The 19,646-nt window shown below is 37.3% G+C and overlaps 1 protein-coding gene across 1 annotated transcript; it reads left to right on the top strand.

Annotated features, from left to right (window-relative positions):
- The first annotated feature begins 1,374 nt into the window (after positions 1-1,374).
- nat10 (N-acetyltransferase 10) lies at positions 1,375-16,916 on the top strand. Its single transcript, XM_052152297.1, is given in 30 exon segments — positions 1,375-1,498; positions 1,678-1,808; positions 1,904-1,995; positions 2,935-3,106; positions 3,198-3,320; positions 3,439-3,500; positions 3,794-3,908; positions 3,985-4,092; positions 4,165-4,298; positions 4,494-4,587; positions 6,232-6,330; positions 6,523-6,659; positions 6,750-6,874; positions 7,811-7,961; positions 8,254-8,350; positions 8,455-8,571; positions 8,687-8,788; positions 9,060-9,134; positions 9,258-9,374; positions 9,744-9,877; positions 9,966-10,014; positions 10,984-11,080; positions 11,787-11,836; positions 11,838-11,898; positions 11,989-12,161; positions 13,540-13,659; positions 15,391-15,489; positions 15,621-15,694; positions 15,931-16,011; positions 16,144-16,916. Coding segments are annotated over 29 exon segments (3,078 nt in total). The 5' UTR covers positions 1,375-1,498; positions 1,678-1,694; the 3' UTR covers positions 16,250-16,916.
- The last annotated feature ends 2,730 nt before the right edge of the window (positions 16,917-19,646 follow it).

The following is a 19,646-nucleotide window of genomic DNA, read 5'->3' as shown; positions in this document are numbered from 1 at the left end:
GAGAAGCAGCTTGTAAATGCTTTGTGTAATGATCCGTTACATGGAAATAAGTTCAGGGGTATTGTCTATTGTCCAATGTGCCAATTGAATAGACTATTTACATTAATACATTATTAATTATAGGAAATGAAGTGGTGAATTCAGTAAGTGGCCAACTCCATGAAACTAAATTTTACAGGAGAGTGGTTTGATTGTTTTCCTCAAAGTGTGGCCATGATATTAATGTCATAATTGTTTATATACATAACTGCAAAAATGTTAGGCTGTTGAGAATAATGTTGCTGAGGATGTTTTCAAATATAATACCATGAATAATTTTCATCTGTCAATTTACTTCATTCAAAGAGCAGTATATAAAAAAACTAAATCAGTCTCACCACCCTATGCCTTTAAAACAGCACTAATTCTTCCAAGTACACTTATGCAGATAGGATGTTCCAAGCATCTTGGAGAACTTGCCACAGTTTTATTTATTTAGGCTCAATTACTTCTGACTCTCCATGTAATCCCAGACTGATTCATTGATTGTTAAGATCTAGGCTCTGTTGGGCCATGCCATCTGTTTCTATTTGTAAAAGGAATGTTTGGAAATCTAAAATGTATATTTCCTATTGACACACTAATGCTGCTAGTTTAAAATGAACATTTTAAAACCAATGTTTTTGTAATGCATCTAATGTGCCTTTGACTTTTGCACAGTATGTAGTACCTCACCACAGATGTAATAAGTGACCAAATATGGTGGCGAATAATATTTTTTATTTCAGCTGGATAAATCACGACCGTTGAATCTTAGTGGTTTTAAACTTGTCTTCCAGCCTGAACAGTTAAAAAAGTGCCAGATAATTTTGACTCATCCCTCCTTTTCTTTTAAAGTAGCAAAGACTTGGTTACTTAGAGACACTCACAATGGAAGTGAATGGGACCAATTTTTGTGGATTTAAAGGCAGAGATGCAGGCATCCCAACCTGCAAAAAGTCATTTCAGGCAAAGTTGTCAAATTAGCAATAACTTTACACAGAAAAGGTTAGTAAGAGATTTGATCACACTAAAATCATGTTAACACATATTTATGTCTAGGCTATACTTCTGAAATAGCATATTTTTTTAACGTTTATAGATTGCTCCATTAATTTCCATTGTAAGTGCCTCACTGGAATACATATATTTTTTTTTTTTTAAGAAAAGGAGGGACAAGTCAAAATTATTTTTTTGTTGTAATCAACATTATGCCACAAATGCTGTCGTTTGAGCTTAACTTGTATTGATCCCTGAATATTCCTTTAATGGCTGAACGTCCGACATTCTGAACAGGCAATGTCATGGACAGCTATATGTCTGCGTTTGTGGTCCATCATGTCGGGGTCCTTTTGCGAGCCTTTTACCACGTGAATGTATGAGCGTGATGGTGTATTGTAAATGAGATAGCTTTTTTTCTCGCAAAGTTGTGTTTGATATTTAAATAGTGTTATTTTGCAACATAGGCACAACATTTAAGGTATGTCTTCTATGATAATTCATGAATACGCTAAAAATGAGCCAATATCTGACTGTTCGCTAAATAGTATGGGTAAAAAGTAATTTTCTCCCGACACACTACGTTGTTTTATTTCAGGTTATGACACACATTTGGGTTTAATTACTGTCCTTAACTTGTTTCACTAATCGCGTTGACAGGGTGAAGCGTTGACGCCATGGCCACTTTTCGGAAGAAGGTGGACAATCGTATTCGTGTCCAGATAGAAAACGGTGTCGCACAACATTATCGATCTATGTTTGTTATTGTTGGTGATCGCGGAAGAGATCAGGTAATGCATAACTGTGTTTAATAGTACTGTATTCCTGTGTGACGTTTGCTGAACCAGACCTAAACTCACTCATCAGTACGGTACTGTGCATCCAGGTTGTCATTCTGCATCACATGCTGTCTAAAGCTACAGTCCGAGCCCGGCCATCAGTCTTATGGTGCTACAAAAAGGAGCTTGGATTTAGCAGGTATGATTACTCATGGTATGATAACATTTTAGCCCCCCCAATGTTAACTTTTAATGGACATCTCGGATGACAGACCCTTACTCGTCTGACTAAACTGTCAACTATATATTGCTTTTCTGTTGAATAAACCTTGCTTACAAGCCATAGTGATGGCTGGTTTGTGTCCGAATAATTGTTTAAAGGAATATACCTGATTCAAAAACGAGTTAAGCTCAATAAACGGCATTAGTTGTATAATATTGATTACCACACAAAGTAACTTTGAATCATCCCTCCTTTTCTTTAAAATAAAGGGTCAAAAATCTGTTAAAGTGAGGCACTTACAATGGAAGTGAATGGGGCCAATCTGTAAATGTTAAAATACTCACTGTTTCAGAAGTATAGTCACAAGACATAAACAGCATGTATTTTAACATGATTTTTTGTGATACAATCACTTTCTAACCTTTTCTGTGTAAAGTTATAGACAATATTACAACAGTGTAATGTCACCATCTCTAAAATGGCTGTAAAAATGACTATTCAAACAACATGCAGCTCAAACTAATTTTTTGTTTTAACAGAATAATTAATATAAGTTCTTAAAAAAACTTAAAAGTTGCACATTTCTGCTTTTAAACCTTCCAAACATTGGCCCCATTCACTTCCACTGTATGTGCCTCACTGTAACTTTAATTATTGCTTTTTTAAAGAAAAGGAGGTAATCAACATTATGATACAAATGCTGTCGATTTAGCTTAATTTATGTTGAACCTGGGATATTCCTTTAAAGTCGGTTCTTTTCAATGAATCATCAGTCAAATTGATTCACAAATGTCTGAATGATTCAGTTGCGAATGATTTGGAAGATTTCCAATGCAAAAGTCATCGAAATTTTCTGGTCAAAAAGTGTGGGAGTCCGTAGTATAAGCATTTGTATACAAATCTTTTCTTTTATAGTAATCGTAAGAAGAGGATGCGGCAGCTGCAGAAGAAGATCAAAACGGGAACATTGAATCTAAAACAGGATGATCCCTTTGAGCTCTTTGTTGCTGCAACCAACATCCGCTACTGTTACTACAATGAAACTCACAAGATCTTGGGAAACACATATGGCATGTGTGTTCTGCAGGTAACAACAGTGACACACTTCTCAAAAAGGACCTTCATATTACTCTAGACTTTATAAGTGAAGTTCATCTCACCATTATTTCCTGTTTTAGGACTTTGAAGCTCTCACTCCTAACCTTTTAGCTCGAACCGTAGAGACAGTGGAAGGTGGAGGCATTGTGGTCATTCTTCTGAGGACTGTGAACTCACTGAAACAGCTGTATACAATGACAATGGTAAATGCCCCCTTAAGTGCTTGTAAACATATATGAATGTGCTAATTTGTGTAAAAAATAAATAAATAAAACAATTATCTAAGTGTGACTGTTATTGCCTGGTCTTGTTCTCTTTCAGGATGTTCATTCGCGATATCGGACAGAGGCTCACCAGGATGTTGTTGGAAGGTTCAATGAAAGGTTTGTTTTGTTACGCAAATTATAAAATATAAATTCAGAAGATCAAGTGTCATTAAACATGCATTTGAAAACATTAATGTTTACATGCACAGATCAAATTTCGGATGCTGATAGAAATGTTATTTAGATCAAGATCAATCAAGTTTAAATTAAATTGTTTTGTTCTAAACTTTGTTTCGAGCCATTAGTGTGATAATGTCTTGAGATCAAGTTTGCTGTATCTTTCCATTAAAGTTTTTGACACTATTGCCTCACATATTTTTGTAGCAATGCCTTTTCAAATTGTTTCCTAGATTCATCCTGTCTCTCGCCTCCTGTAAAACATGTGTTGTTATTGATGACCAACTCAATATTCTGCCAATCTCCAGTCATATTACCAACATCAAACCTCTACCCCCTAAAACACAGGTAAGTCTGAAATCTGATCATGCACTCTTTGTCAATGGGCACAGATAAGTTCCATAAACTTTGTATTTGCCAACAGGATGATGGACTGTCTCCACGGGAACAAGAGCTGAAGGACCTAAAGGAGTCTTTACAAGACACACAGCCAGTTGGTGTTCTCGTGGACAGCTGCAAAACTATGGACCAGGTATAACCAAACTAACAGATAGAGATCTTGAAGTTTCATGTGGCACAATGTGACGTTTTGTCTTTTATTTAGGCCAAAGCAGTGCTGAAGTTCATAGAGGCCATTTCAGAGAAGACCTTACGCAGTACTGTAGCTCTCACTGCTGCCCGTGGTCGAGGCAAGTCTGCTGCGCTGGGATTGGCTATAGCCGGTGCTGTTGCATTTGGGTATGTAGTTCAGTGTATGCTATCATGACCAAGCTCTTTCTCTCTCATACATGCACACACTTGTTATATTTCCTTCTCAAGTTGTGCGCGCGTGTGTGTGTGTGTGTGTGTGTGTGTGTGTGTATGTATATATATATATATTTGTCTATAATTTAAATGATTTGCTAAAAATTTTCTTTCTCTCTCTATTCTCAGCTATTCCAATATTTTTGTCACATCACCCAGCCCGGACAATCTGCACACACTGTTTGAGTTCATATTTAAAGGTTTTGACGCCCTCCAGTATCAGGTAATCATCATTATGATTATTAAACAGTAGAAATTATCTATTTGACACCAGACCTTTCTGTTAATATTAGGGCTGTGAAACAATGAGCATTTTTAAATTATTTTTATTTTTTTAACTAGTTTTCTGTTAAATCGCGATTAATCATGGTACATTAAAACAAACATTAAAATGTAATCAGAAATACTATATATTTTTTATACTTGTTCTCAAAGAACTTGCAAGAAAATGATTAGTCGTTTATTTTAATTATTTAAATATGTACATTATTTATTAGAGACATTTTAACAGGTATAAATCTTTGATACAGTGGTTTGTATAAAAACCATAAAATCAGTGAACATGCTGGAATCAATAATTGGTAGCTCGAACCATAGAGACAGTGGAAGGTGGAGGCATTGTGGTCATTCTTCTGAGAACTGTGAACTCACTGAAACAGCTGTATACAATGATAAATGGCCATTGTCAGTGGACATGCTGGAATCAATAGTTGGGCCAAATTTTCTGCATTTTTCCAGTGGGCTTTGTAAATAATATAATAAAAATTACATATTTATATCAAGCTTTATTGCCAAGATAAACTTAAGTGTACATTTTCAATGCATTATTAAACACCATAAATGTATATGCGTGTGTTTTTGCTTTTGACACTGGTTCAGATGACAGAGTGAGCGTTTTTGGATGATGCGAAGATAGTACAGCAGCTTGCTCTGATCTTTCCCACACCTGGCTCACCGGGCTGTGAATGAAGTCTCCATTCTCTGTACAGTAAATCCGCTCCCGTGTTTATTATGCCCAGGACATACACCGCGGGTAATGAATAAGTGTGCACTGCTCCACTCAATCAGTTTCTGTACTAGAATGTGCAGTCAAGTAGAGTGTGTACTTCCTGGAAATGTGTATATATATATATATATATATATATATATATGCCAATTTTAGCCACAGGAAGTGTGGAAAAACATTAGTGAAGTTTAAGGAAGTGAAAATAAAAGGGATACTGAATTATTTGTGTAAAACAAAATGTACATGTTAAACAGTCAACTAGTAATCACAGAAATTAATGCATTAAATGTCCTAGCCCTAATGAATATACATAAGATTTGGTATAAACTACTTCCCTTTCAGAATTTCAACATACTGTGAATATAGTCACAGTAAAATGCAGTTATTAGGCAGAAAATGCAATGGAGTGCTTCAAAACCTTTAGCCAGCAATCACTATTACCTCTCAGAGCTGTCCTCTGGCATCTACTGCTGAACGCTAGCAAACCTGAAGTTTGTCAGAGCGTTTTGTCTGTGCACTCTAAACCGCAAGTTATTTAGGACATTTTAATAAAATACTTTTTATTTTTATTTAACACAAATTTCGCCAAGAGTGACTATTTTGTTCTCTCAACACATGGGATGGAAAAGATGCTTTATTTACAAAATAGTTTTGCCGATCTGATTTTGTGCAAAAATGTAATTTGAAACTTATATGAATAAATGACTATAGCTGTTACTGTGTGTATTTGAGCACAGCTGGAACGATGTATTGACCACTCCGCTTCCAGGACTGTAATTAGCTGTATTATACAAATGACTATCTATCAGGAGAATATAAATATCTGAGGGTCATACGTTAAACCAGATGTTCTTATTGTAGGAACATATGGACTATGAAATAATCCAGTCTTTGAACCCAGAGTTTAACAAAGCCGTGGTCCGTGTTAACATCTTCAGGGAACACCGACAGACCATTCAGGTAAATTGGCTTCCATCTCTGCTTTTCCTTCTTGCAAATATTTGTTGAATCGTGGAGTCTCAGTCAATACTTTTGCTCAGAGTGTGCATATTGCACTTCAGTATGTTTTAAATATATGAAAGCGTAGTGAGATGTAACCCCAGACAAGATCAACACCGTAATTTACCAACCAACTCTCTTGCTAACCTGCAGTACATCCACCCTGCTGATGCTGTGAAGTTAGGCCAGGCAGAGCTGCTAGTCATTGATGAGGCTGCTGCTATCCCCCTGCCTTTAGTGAAGAAACTACTGGGGCCTTACCTTGTGTTTATGGCATCTACAATTAATGGGTCTGTATTTGGAGATCTGATAGATTTTAATGTTTTAGATTGGTAAAATAACATTTGCACTAATCTATGTGTACATGTGTTTATGTGCAGCTATGAGGGGACAGGACGCTCTCTGTCTCTTAAACTCATTCAGCAGTTGAGGCAACAAAGTGCAGACAGCCAGCAGAACCTCTCTGCTGAGAACAGAAACACCAGCACGGCCAAACTGGCAGCAGGTATCCAACACCCATCCAATGCATGGTTCCTGTAGCTGAACTGGTAGAGCATGGCACCAGGATCATAGATTAGATTCACTGGGAACACACAAACTGATGAAAAAAAAAAAAAAAAAGTATACTTTGAATGCACTAAGTCTCTTTGGATAAAAGTGTCAGCCAATTGCATAAATGGAAAAAACAAAAACACAGATTTCCACCTCATTTTACACTAGAAGTTTGAAGTCAACTAGTCATTCTTTAATATTACTGTTTGCCATATGTTAGAATAATAGTAAAGTTATAAAAACTAATAACACGAACAGAAATATGGTAATTATGTTGTGATAAAAATTTGTATCTCAAATTTAACTTAAATTTAAGATTACAGTTCTGCAAACTGTTGGCATTCTCTCATGAGGTACGCACCTGTATTGCTTTTTAAACTGTATTGAAGGAGTTCCCATGTATACTGTTTTTTTTACTTCAATATCTGTTCCAATTAATCCATTCAAGAAAAAATGCTAATTAGGTTTAGTGACATTCATACATGGGTACATTTTAAATTTGGCTACAATATGAATCTAGACATTTTTAGCAACAGTCTGCAAAACTACAATGACTAAAGGAATGTAAATGTGTGCTTAAGGGGATAGTTCACCCACAAATGAAAATTCTCTCATTGTTTACACAACCTCATGCCATCCCAGATGTGTATGACATTCTTTCTTATGCTGAACACAAACAATAATTCTTAGAAGAATATCTCTGCTCTGCCACCATTCACTTGCATTGTAAGACCAACAGAGCTGAGATATTCTTCTATAAATCTTTGTGTACTGCAGAAGAAAAAAAGTCCTACACATCTGCGATGTCATGAGGGTGAGTAAATTATGTGAGAATTTTCTTTTTTGGGTGAATTATCCCTTTAAATAAATTATTCATTATATTCTGCAGCACGAACCCTCCATGAGGTGACCCTCCACGAGTCTATCCGCTATGGCCAAGGGGACCACGTGGAGAAATGGTTAAATGAAGTGCTATGTTTGGACTGTCTGAGTGTACCACGCATCATTTCCGGCTGCCCCTTACCCCAGACGTGTGACCTGTATCCTCTAACAGCCATTTAAAGCCATTTCTCATGGGGTCATGAGTTCATCTTGAGACATCATACTAGCTTGTCTTTCACTTTTGCATTTTACCTCCCTGATAAAAACTGTTTAGCCAACACATACATATATTTAATCCCATAATAACAAAATATTGTAGCATCTCATCAGTTTATATACCAAACCTTTTGTTTCTTTGGTGTTAGATAAAGAATTAGCCTAGAACAAGATGTTGTAAACATATACATGTAATATCTGTCTTTGTTAGCTTTCTTTAATACCTTATTCCAGTTACTATGTGAATCGAGACACATTGTTCTGTTACCACAAAGCCTCTGAGACCTTTCTTCAGCGCCTAATGGCACTCTATGTAGCATCACACTACAAGGTAAACGTATTGGTGTAATATCTATTGTATTGAACTATTACATTGTGTCTTAACCTCCAGATATCAAATTTGCATTGGATCCGTTTTCTTCTCTTCCTCTTCAGAACTCGCCCAATGACCTTCAGATGCTCTCAGATGCTCCGGCTCACCATATGTTCTGTCTGCTTCCTCCTGTTCCACCCACACAGAACTCTCTCCCAGAAGTCTTAGCAGTTGTGCAGGTATGGCCACAGCTCATGTAATTCTGATACTAGTGATAATGAGCTGAAGTTGACGTTATTGAAAGACCTGTGGGTTGTTTTGATAAGATATTTGCACCTGCGTTTTTGCTTACAGGTTTGTCTAGAAGGAGATATCTCCCGCCAGTCCATCCTCAGCAGCTTGTCCAGAGGAAAGAAAGCTTCAGGTGACCTCATTCCCTGGACTGTTTCAGAACAGGTAATTGGAATTGGGAATGGCATGAATTCTGGAATAGATTGTTTATTCTATACTGACAATTGTATTAATCTATAATTGCCCAAAAAAGTATTTGGACACTTTTGGTCACTTGAGTCACACTTATAAAGTGGCATCTGCAAACAAATGCTGCTAGACCTTTTTTAGAACCAACTTCACATTTCTTAGCCAATTTGCAATTACTTCTAACCAAGTGGTTACAAGAGAGTGGATTCTAATAATATTTTGTGATACTCTATTGTTTTTTATTTAGTTTCAAGACCCTGAGTTTGGAGGACTTTCAGGGGGCAGGATTGTCCGTATTGCAGTGAATCCTGATTATCAGGGGGTAAATATCTTCACTTCCTCTGATTATAGACAAGCATAGTTAATGTCCAGTGAAAAGATTAAATATGCAATTTGCTGCAGTAGTGCATTGTTTGAACAGCTACGCCATTGTATTGCTCTACAGATGGGTTACGGCAGCCGTGCGTTGGAACTGCTGCAGCGATACTATGAGGGTCAGTTTCCTCTTTTGGATGAGAAAGAACAGACAGCAGCCAATACGATCACATCCGTGAGCAGTGAGGTAACAGCCTTTAATAAGCAAACTTTTTTGGTTCAGTTCAGTTTTATGCTCTTATTAAGATAATCTGCTTTATTAAAGTGTAGATTTACTCTTTTCAGATGTATAATCAAGCCCTAACTGATGGGCTATTGTCGCAACCCTTTTTTTTCTTTTTACAAAACAAAACTAAATTAGCCCCCTCAGGCAACAGTTCACAGAATATAGTGTAGGGGTGGCAATTGTAATGTTTCTTCAGTCACAAACAAGAGATAACACTATTTCAACTTTCCACTGTAGCATATTATCTTGATCAAAGCAACGATAAATTAGAAATTAGTGTAAAGCGTATTCAGTAAAGATTGTTTCGTTTTTATTTATGTGTGTGTAAAGACTGTCAGTCTCCTGGAGGAGGTGGTGTCACCAAGAAAAGATCTGCCACCATTGCTGTTGAAGCTGAACGAGAGGAGAGCCGAAAGGCTGGACTACCTGGGGGTGTCGTATGGTCTCACTTCTCAGCTGTTAAAGTAAGTTGCAGATTTACATGGTGTGCACAAACAGTACTGCACTATTCCAATATATATTCTTAATCACCACACTTTCTTTCCACTCCAGATTCTGGAAAAAGGCTGGATTTGTTCCGGTTTATTTAAGACAGACTCCGGTAAGGATGCAGCATTGTTTTTCAGTATGGTCAAGACTATAGTTTTTTTTTTTTTGTAAAAGTAGGGCCCTATGAATTCTGCGATGCGGAAAACACAGACGGAATCATAGAGTCCTGTTCTAAAAACGGGATTATCTATTAAACACGGAATGTCATGGAATTTGACATATTTGGGATAAAATGTATGTTTTAATGCTTAATACAGTTAAGGTCGTGATTATGTACTAGTGTGATGATTCAATCACAAAAGATGATTGTGTATTTATTTAATTAAATCTAAATGTGCTGTGCGTTTCAAAGGGAATGTGTGAATCCGGCCGCTTATACACTGGTAAGACCTCATCATAAGTATAAGCATCACGCATGCTCTGTTTGTTACAGATTACAGACAGCAGAGCGTGCATTAAGCTTAAAGCGTGCAGCACATGCAGACTATATATTTATATAATTAAATCCCACCCTTTTGCTGTATAATAAGCACACTTAAGCCATATAGGTGTGCATCTGTCGTCAAAAACATACAAACTCAAATTGCTTTATTCGACTTTCCACCAAAATAAAAGCTCAATTTCACTAGATGCGTGAAATTGTGACCGCAATATATTCCTACCATATATAAATGTTTCATATTCAATGTAATAATAACATTATATTTGAGCAATATCTTACAAGCAAGACAAAGAGTTTCCATCGATCAATGCTTTCATCAATACTGTGAATACTGCTGTGAAGCACTGTATTTGATGAAAATAATGTAATGGTATGTTGAATAATAATTTAGTTTTGAATTTGATTAAAATTCTATTAATGAATTTTATTTAAAGTTTTATATTAAAGTTAAATTAAACTTTAAAAGATGCAATTCAGAAATAATAAAATGGAAAACATGGAATATGGAAGAAAAACTTTTTTAAAAATGCCATAGGGCCCTATATAAGGGGAAATGTATTCTTTAATTGTGATTCTTAGAATGACCTGACGGGGGAGCACTCATGCGTTATGCTGAAGGAGCTTAATACAGAGTCGACAACAGAGCAGGGCCAGTGGCAATCTGCCTTCTGGAAAGGTGAGTATTCCCAATCTCTTATACTGCTTTATGCATGAACACATACATTGTCCCTAAGTCCAGATTTTTTGCAAGGTATACTTTTGGCACTTTTCGCCTTAGAAAGCCCCTGATATGAGATAGGATAGTGGAGAGGGAGACAATAAATGGCAGGAAAGAAGGGGGAGAATGGGATCGGGATAGGACCTCGAGTCAGGACTGAAACTCGGGTCTGCCATGATACTACCGCAACCATATGTCAGAACACTTTTAAAATAACTAATAATATCTAAATGTTCTTGACTTTTGTTGTCAAAAAAAAAACGGAGTGCAAAACAAGGTATGTACAGAGAACAAAATTAAATGCAATAGGATAATCAGGATCGTCACAATGAAGAGGTGTCTTTAAACTTTCCTGCTTATTCCATGGCTATTTACCAAATAAATAAATGTGAAATATTTGCATCTAATATGATTGCTATTATTTCATTCTGTGTGAGGAACTACAGCATGACATGAAACTAGCACAGCTATGTAGGAAATAATTTTCCTTTTAATTATACAGTTGAGTGGTCATCAAACAAACATACCTGACTTCAGAATGCTGCGATTGACCAATCATAATCAACTATTCTAGGAGACTAATTATAAAACATATAATGCTCACTCAGCCATGCTGTTTTAAATCCACTGTCTGATTTGAAAGAGGACACTTTGTTTTGGACAGATTTCCGACGGAGGTTCATCTCCCTGCTCTCCTTCCAGTTCAGCAATTTTAGACCCGACACTGGCTCTCAGCATATTGCAGAATAAGAGCGCCAAGGATGATAGTCCAGCAGGTACAGGCACACATCATCTTCATCATTTCACTAAATGCTGTATGTGTGGTGGTGAAAAATGAAATTCTTAATGTGACTGTGTCTTTTCAGGACTCACCAGTGCAGAGCTAGCTGCCCAGTTCACTCCATACGACCTAAAGCGTTTGGAGATGTATTCAAGAAACATGGTGGACTATCATCTCATAATGGACATGATTCCTGTTATTGCTCGCATGTATTTCCTCAAACAGCTGGGAGACATCACATTATCTGTTGCCCAGTGTGTAAGTCAACAGTATGTGTATGTGTACGCAAGTCCCTTTTGGTAATAGTTTTGTTTGTGCAGGTTAGTTATATGAACCCTGTTGCAAACCCTAGTTAATTTCATAAATTAGGGGAGAATAAAAACAAAACAAAAATAGATATACATTTATATATAATGTTTATTGGAATTTTCTTAAGTTAGTAATGCTTTAAATATGAGGTTTTACTTGAATCAAAAGATTGTTTTGAATACCATGTACTTTTATGTAAAATTAATATTTATTTAACACTATATGATGCATTGCAGACTGTTTACCTACATTTAACATTAAATATTTAATGATTCTGTATTTCTATCATGCTATATGTGGTGAAGGTTACACAGATAGACAAGCAGTTTATTTGTTTTTTTAAGAGGCTGCATACAATACTTGTCAGACGGTCACTGTTTTTAAACCTTTGGACATTAAAACAGTTGTTGTTATTAGCTGGGTTATCATCGATATGTTTTGCATTTCTAAAAATTGTACTATAGGAAATACGAAATGTTGCATGTTTCCATCCACTACGTCATGCACATTATCTTGAGGGAGCCCACCTTGTTATGATGGTGCAGCTGAATGTCTTCTTAACTTCAGGGAAAGTTTCATTTTTAGGATTTGAGCAATTGTACCTTGTTTTATTAAATGCTGCCAGGAGATGCTGCAGAATAATTGTAATAGTTGATATAATGAGGCCTGAAATGGCTGCAATGCCCATACACTGCCAGCCTCCACAAACCTGGGAATGCCAACACACAAAACTATTATGGCGGATTGTGAGGATCCACTTTAAAGACCAGCTGTAAGTTAAACACTTCTGAATGTCAAGGGCTATGTTCGAAGATTTGTCTGCCAAGGTCTGACCTTTTGTGGGGCCAGTCACATCAAGCTATTGCACACTCAAACACGTGCAGGAATGGTAAAAACACGTCATCCTTTTGCGAATAAAGTGTTTCCATCACCTTAATGCACATTTTTGCTAAGACAAAACTCTTCTACATTTTTAGCTAATTTTGAATTTATCAATCGAATAAACTCTAAATTCAGGGTTTCTTATGCGCAATTTAAAAATGCACATAAAAATAGCTGGATGGAAATCCAGCTCTTGTGTTGAAGCAATGAACGCACATTCTCACCAGAGAAAAAGCATATGACAGAGTGCCCGAGAGAGCACCTTTTATCTCCGTGTTGTGATATTCAAAGTAAATATTTGTCCCTGTAGACCCAAATCTCTTTTTTGAAGTCCAAGTCTTAAGTTGAGTCAAGTAAATTGGTGTCTGAGACTTGTGTTTTCATCGCTGTGGTGTTCATGTATGTGTTCAGGCTTGTGTGTAAAACCTAATCAATCCTTTTTCAGGCTCTACTATTGGGAGTTGGGCTTCAACACAAGACTGTAGATGAGCTTGAGAAAAAGATTGACTTGCCTTGTTCTCAGCTTATGGGCTTGTTCAACCGTATCATCCGTAAAGTGGTGCAGGTAAGACAAAACAAGCCCTCTCTCATTTTCTTTCATGTACACACCTCTCCACTAACTAAATTAGAAGTAGAGCATGTTTAGTATTAGCCTTCTGAACATGCTCATCATCAAACCACTGCTACTGTCAAGGTTGAGAAATATACTGCATACAGTGCATTCAGAAAGTATTCAAACCCCTTCTACACGTTATGTTTCATCCTTTTGCTAAAATGTTTTAAATTATAATTTTTTCACATCAAATCTACACTTCATACTCCATAATGACATAGCAAAAAAAAAATTTTTACTTTAAATTGTATAACTTTGCAAATTTATTAAAAAGAAAATAATTAAACATCACAGTGACGTAAGTATTCTGACCCTTTGCTACGACACTTGAAATTTAGCTACGGTGCATCCCATTTCTCTGGATAATCTTTGAGATGTTTCTGCATTTTGTGTCCACCTGTGGCAATTCAATTGATTGGACATGATTTGGAAAGGCACACACCTGTCTATATAAGGTCTCACAGCTTAAAATGCATATCAGAGCAAAAACCAAGCCATGAGGTCAAAAGAACTGCCTGCAGAGCTCAGAGACAGGATTGTGTCGAGGCACAGATCTGGGGAAGGCTACAACGTTTTTTTTGTCTGCATTTAAGGTTCCCAAGAGCTCAGTGGCCTCCATAATTCTTACATGTAAGAAGTTTGGAACAACCAGGACTCCTAGAGCTGGCCGTCTGGCCAAACTGAGCAATCGGGCAGAATGGCATTGGTAAGAGAGGTGACCAAGAACCTGATGGTCACTTTGGTTGAGTTCCAGAGATCAGGTGTGGAGATGGGAGAAACTTGCAGAAGGACAACCATCATTGCAACACACCACCGATCTGGGCTTTATGGCTGAGTGGCCAGACAAAAGCCTCTCCTCAGTGCAAGACACATGAAAGCCTGCTTGGAATTAGCAAAAAATAATCGAAAGGACTCTCAGACTGTGATGAAACGAAGATTGAACAGTTTGGCCTCAATTCTAAACGTCATGTCTGGAAGAAACCAGGCACCGCTCATCACCTGTGCAATACCATCCCATCAGTGGCAGGGACTGATCAGGGTTGAAGGAAAGCTGAACACCGTAAAATACAGAGATATCCTTAATGAAAACCTGGTCCAGAGCGCTCAGGACCGAAGGTTCACCCTCCAACAGGTCAATGGCCTTAAGCACACATATAAGACAATGCAAGAGTGGCTTAGGGATAACTCTGTGAATGTCCTTGAGAGGCCCAGCCAAAGCCCGGACTTGAACCTAATCGAACATCTCTGGAGAGACCTGAAAATGGCTGTCCATCGATGTTCCCCATCCAGCCTAACAGAGCTTGAGAGCATCTGCAGAGAAGAATGGCCGCAAATCACCAAATCCAGGTGTGAAAAGCTTGTCGATTCATACCCAAAAAGACTTGAAGCTGCCAAAGGTGCTTCAACTAAGTATTGAGTTAAGGGTCTGAATACTTATTTCAATGAGATATTTCAGTTTTTAATAAATCTGATTTATTGCTTTATGATTGGGTGTGGAATGTAGATTGATGTGGAAAAAAATGTAAAGCATTTTAGCATAAGACTGCATAACAACATAACAAAATGTGAAAAACATTAAGGCGTCTGAATACTTTCTGCACTTTATTTGCTCTTCGGCCTACTCCACTCTATATTGTTGTTTCAGTGTGTAGTTATTTTTAATTTTTTTCAACTCTTCTGCAGTTCTTCAACACTCTTCAGGAAAAGGCAGTTGAGGCAGAGATGGTGGCCACCAAAGACATAAGCATGGAACCAACTGCACAGACACTAAATGAAGATCTGGTACAAGACTTAAGATTTTTAGTCTATTACAATTGTTTGATAATTGTAACAGTATGTTGTTTCTTAGCCTGTAGTCAAAATTTATGTCATTGTTTTGTGAGAAAATGTTGACTATATCGCCTCACCTGTAGAATGAGGCTGCCAAAGAGTTTCAAGAGAGGCACGAAAAGGACATGGAGAAGGTTAAAGACATGGATCTTTCACAGTGAGTAATCTCAAAGCAATGGCCCAAACTTCATTTAACTATTACCATGCAGATATTACCATTATAGATATTAAATTTTATACTTAAAATAAGTGCAAACCTTCTCTCATCAGTGTTACTGTAATTTGGTACATCTGGTGATAACTTGAATCCACTGAAGACATGAAGACATTTTCTGTCAGAAGGCTGTGCAGTTCTACATGTACTCTTGTTATTTATATTTTTTTTTTATGAAGGTACATGATCCGAGGAGATGATGAGGAGTGGGACCAAGTGTTGAAGAAAGCAGGACAAACGGCTATTGTTAGCATAAAAAGGTAGGTGTAGAAACTAAAGATGGAGCTCTGGCATGTGGAGGACACAAATGTCAGAGACCTTTATTTTCGAGTTTTGTCTGGATGGAGACAGCTTGAACTGCTATGAACTCAACTTTCATTTTTCTCCCTTAGTGACAAGAAAAGGAAACTGGAAGACACAAATCAGAAAGAACAATGGCAAGACAAGAAGATAAAGAAAAATAAGGACAAGAAGAGCAAATTTGGAAGGAAAACATAAAAGAAATGGACTCCCAATTTCAAATGAAATATTTTTTGTCACTCCATCTGGATTTCATCCTAGAAGTCAGTCCATCAGAATGAATCCAATGACCCAGTTGACTGAGAATGTTATGATTTTAGAAACATGACCAATATACCTTATTCACAGTAGCTGCATTTTGGATGTTTTCACATGAATGAAAACGAGGCTGTGAGCGAAAGGCGTCAGTCAGTCTTTTCAATGGTATGCACTGAATAAAGCTCCTAGATCACATCACATTTTATTTTAGGTTTTCTTTATGCTAAAATTTCTTGAAATTTTGAAGTTTTTTTATTTTTTACATCTGCTTCAAACAACAGTACAGCCCATTAAAAGATTGTATGTCTATCCCTCACAGACTGATTGTCATTCCCATCAAAAATTAAAGATGGCGTGATAAAATAATGTTCAGTGTTTTTTTTTATTATAATTTTTTTCCATCAGTGAAAGCCCTAAAAGTTGTATAGAATTTTTCATGTAACCATACTTCCGTCTCTATTTTGAATTAACATGTTTAAATCAATATATATTCAAGGCAACCTGATTAATCGTGATCTCGTGATACATGACTTGCTTTCAAAATGTACTTGTCAACGTTTTGAAAATGAAGGTTGCATTGTTTGCTAAACTTGAGTGAAATTACTTTTTTTTTTTAGACTAGAGTACTGCCCACACAAGAACATTTTTTTAGTTCATAGATTTAAATGGGTTAAGGTAAATTTAAATTTTGTATTCTCTATTAATCACAGTAGTGCAAAATAATGCACATAATACATTTTCAGTTGTGGGTTGCAATATAATTAAAATAAAACTACAAATTTCAAACTAGATTGGTAAAGACAAACTTAGATGTTGGCTTGGCAAAGCCTTTTTTGAAAATGTAAGTCTTTTTAAAAGCTTAACCTTTAAATACTGTAAAGATCATTTTTGACATGAATAATTTTTGTTCTGAACACACACAAATTGGACTTGATTCGATAAGTCTTAAGTGGTGTTGCACTAAAAAAATGCAACACTCATCAGGTTCTGGTCAAATGTAGTAGTCTCACCCCCCCAGGTTCCGTTTTCCTGAGGCCAGAGCCAGCAGTAGTGCGGTCTTAATAGAGAGCATACGCAAATCAACTGAGTCCAAAGGCTCAAAGGGGGGGAGGGGGGGGCAGCCCAATTAAAAAAACAGTGTATAATACGTGTATAATACACAGGGGCGGGCCTGCGAGAGCTATTAGGACTAAAGTCGCAAATCGGGACTGTATCCTGCCGAGGTGGGTTTAATCGTCTTGCTCCTTTAAGGAACTTTATGATTAAATCATGCTTGTCTATAGAGGCGCCGGTTTCATGTGAGTGATACGAAGATATAGTTGAGTGACACACTTTGATCGTTGACGGGGTGAGTCCTGCGTCTAATCGCTCTTGAAGAAAAATTACAATGTATGGTAAATGGTCTGCACTTATATAGCGCTTTTTTCTAAGCTCAGAGGTTACCAAAGCGCTTTACACTGTGTCACACGCACACACGGCAGAGCTGCCATGCAAGGCGCTAACCTACCATTGGGAGCAACTTGGAGTTCAGTGTCTTGCCCAAGGACACTTCGGTATGTGGAGTCGTGTGGGCCGGGATTCGAACCACCAACCCTGCGATTAGCAGCCGACCCGCTCTACCAATTTCATGTATGGGGCAGTTTACTGGGTCCTTGACGTGTGCGAGACGCCTACCAAAAGTGACCACCTTCCATTTTAGTGCGTAGAGGCATTTAGTGAACGGTTCTCTGGCTTGTAAAATGGTGTTCATGATTGCCAGCGTCCGTCTATTGATGGACTACACTCTTGTAATGGGATACGTAGACTATCAATTGCCAACAAAACCCTTCATCAGCCAATTAACAAGGACAATTGCATCTATGTGAACTTCTGCAGTTAATCTAGGATGGACTTCAAAGACATTAGTCATTAATCTTACAGTTCATACAAAATCGACGTTTAAACACTAACCTTTAACAGGTTAATAATTTTAAACTATGCATAAGTAATATTTACATTATGTTAGCCAGAGGGGAACTTCAGCTTGCTCACTGGGGTTATAAATACAATTATTATTTAATTACTTATTTTCGATAAGTATCGATTAACTATCTTATTTGATCTAATTACACAATGATGATTAATCGACATTACATTTTTATCTTCTGTTAATGCCTGATCTCTGTAAAGCTGCTTTGAAACGATGTGTGTTGTGAAAGGCGCTATAGAAATCAGATGGACTTGACTTGAACACGTCACATTTGATGCGTGTAGTGTGCTCCGTTCAGGGTCCACATGCAGCTGGGGATGGGGATGCCAGTTTGTGCCTTGCACCTGAGAGAGGAGATCACTCCTCTGTGGTAATTCCCATTCTGAGCTGTACAGCATCTGCATCATTTCCGGAAACCATGACTGGTTGGCCATTTCGGTGCAACTAATAGAACCGTTTCCTTGTCCTCTCAGACTTTGCATATGGCAGAGTGGATCAGGCATACCGGAGGAAATGCATATTTGTGTGCCTTTGCGTCCCTTCCCAGCGGGGCTTGGGATTTAAAATAACAGAGAGGACAGTGGGCATTCTCCACTGAGGCAAATAGATTGATTTCTGCTTTCCAAATATTTTCCAAATCCTCAGTATAGTTTGAGGATGAAGTCTCCATTCACCTGGTATCGCCCCTTAGTGTGACAGTAGACCTGCACCAGGCAACCTGGGACATATGTAATTCTTTCTTTATATGCTGAACACAAATGTATATTTTTTGAAGAATATTTCAGCTCTGTAGGTTCTCACAATGCAAGTCAATGGGTACCAAAAATTTGAAGCTGCAAAAGCACATACAGGCAGCATAAAAGTAATCCATATGACTTAAATCTATGTCTTTCAAAAGCGAAATGATAGGTGTAGGTGAGAAACAGATCAATATTTAAGTTATTTTTTATGATCAATCTCCACAATCACGTTCTTCTTTTGTTTTTGGCAATTCACATTCTTCATCCATATTGCCTCCTACTGGGCAGGGAGGAGAATTTATGGTAAAGATAAAGGGCTTAAATGTTTCTCAGCCACACCCATCATATTGCTTCTGAGACATGGATTTAAACACTGGAGTCTTATGGATTACTTTTATGCTGACTTTTTGGATCTTCAAACTGTTGGTACCCATTCACTTGCATTGTAAGGACCTAAATAGCTGAAATATTGATTCTAAAAATCATTGTTTGTGTGTTCAGTAGAAGAAAGTCATATACATCTGGGATGCCATGTGGGTGAGTAAATGATAAGCACATTTTTGGGTGAACTATCCCTTTAAGAAAACCCTAAGTTATAATAGTAAGTGTATTGCCATTCAGGGTTTGT

The sequence above is a fragment of the Xyrauchen texanus genome, chromosome 21 (genome assembly GCF_025860055.1).
Source record: "Xyrauchen texanus isolate HMW12.3.18 chromosome 21, RBS_HiC_50CHRs, whole genome shotgun sequence".
Taxonomy (NCBI): Eukaryota; Metazoa; Chordata; class Actinopteri; order Cypriniformes; family Catostomidae; genus Xyrauchen; species Xyrauchen texanus.
The sequence above is the reverse complement of the archived record's forward strand: the minus strand, read 5'-3'. Positions and strand labels throughout refer to the sequence as shown.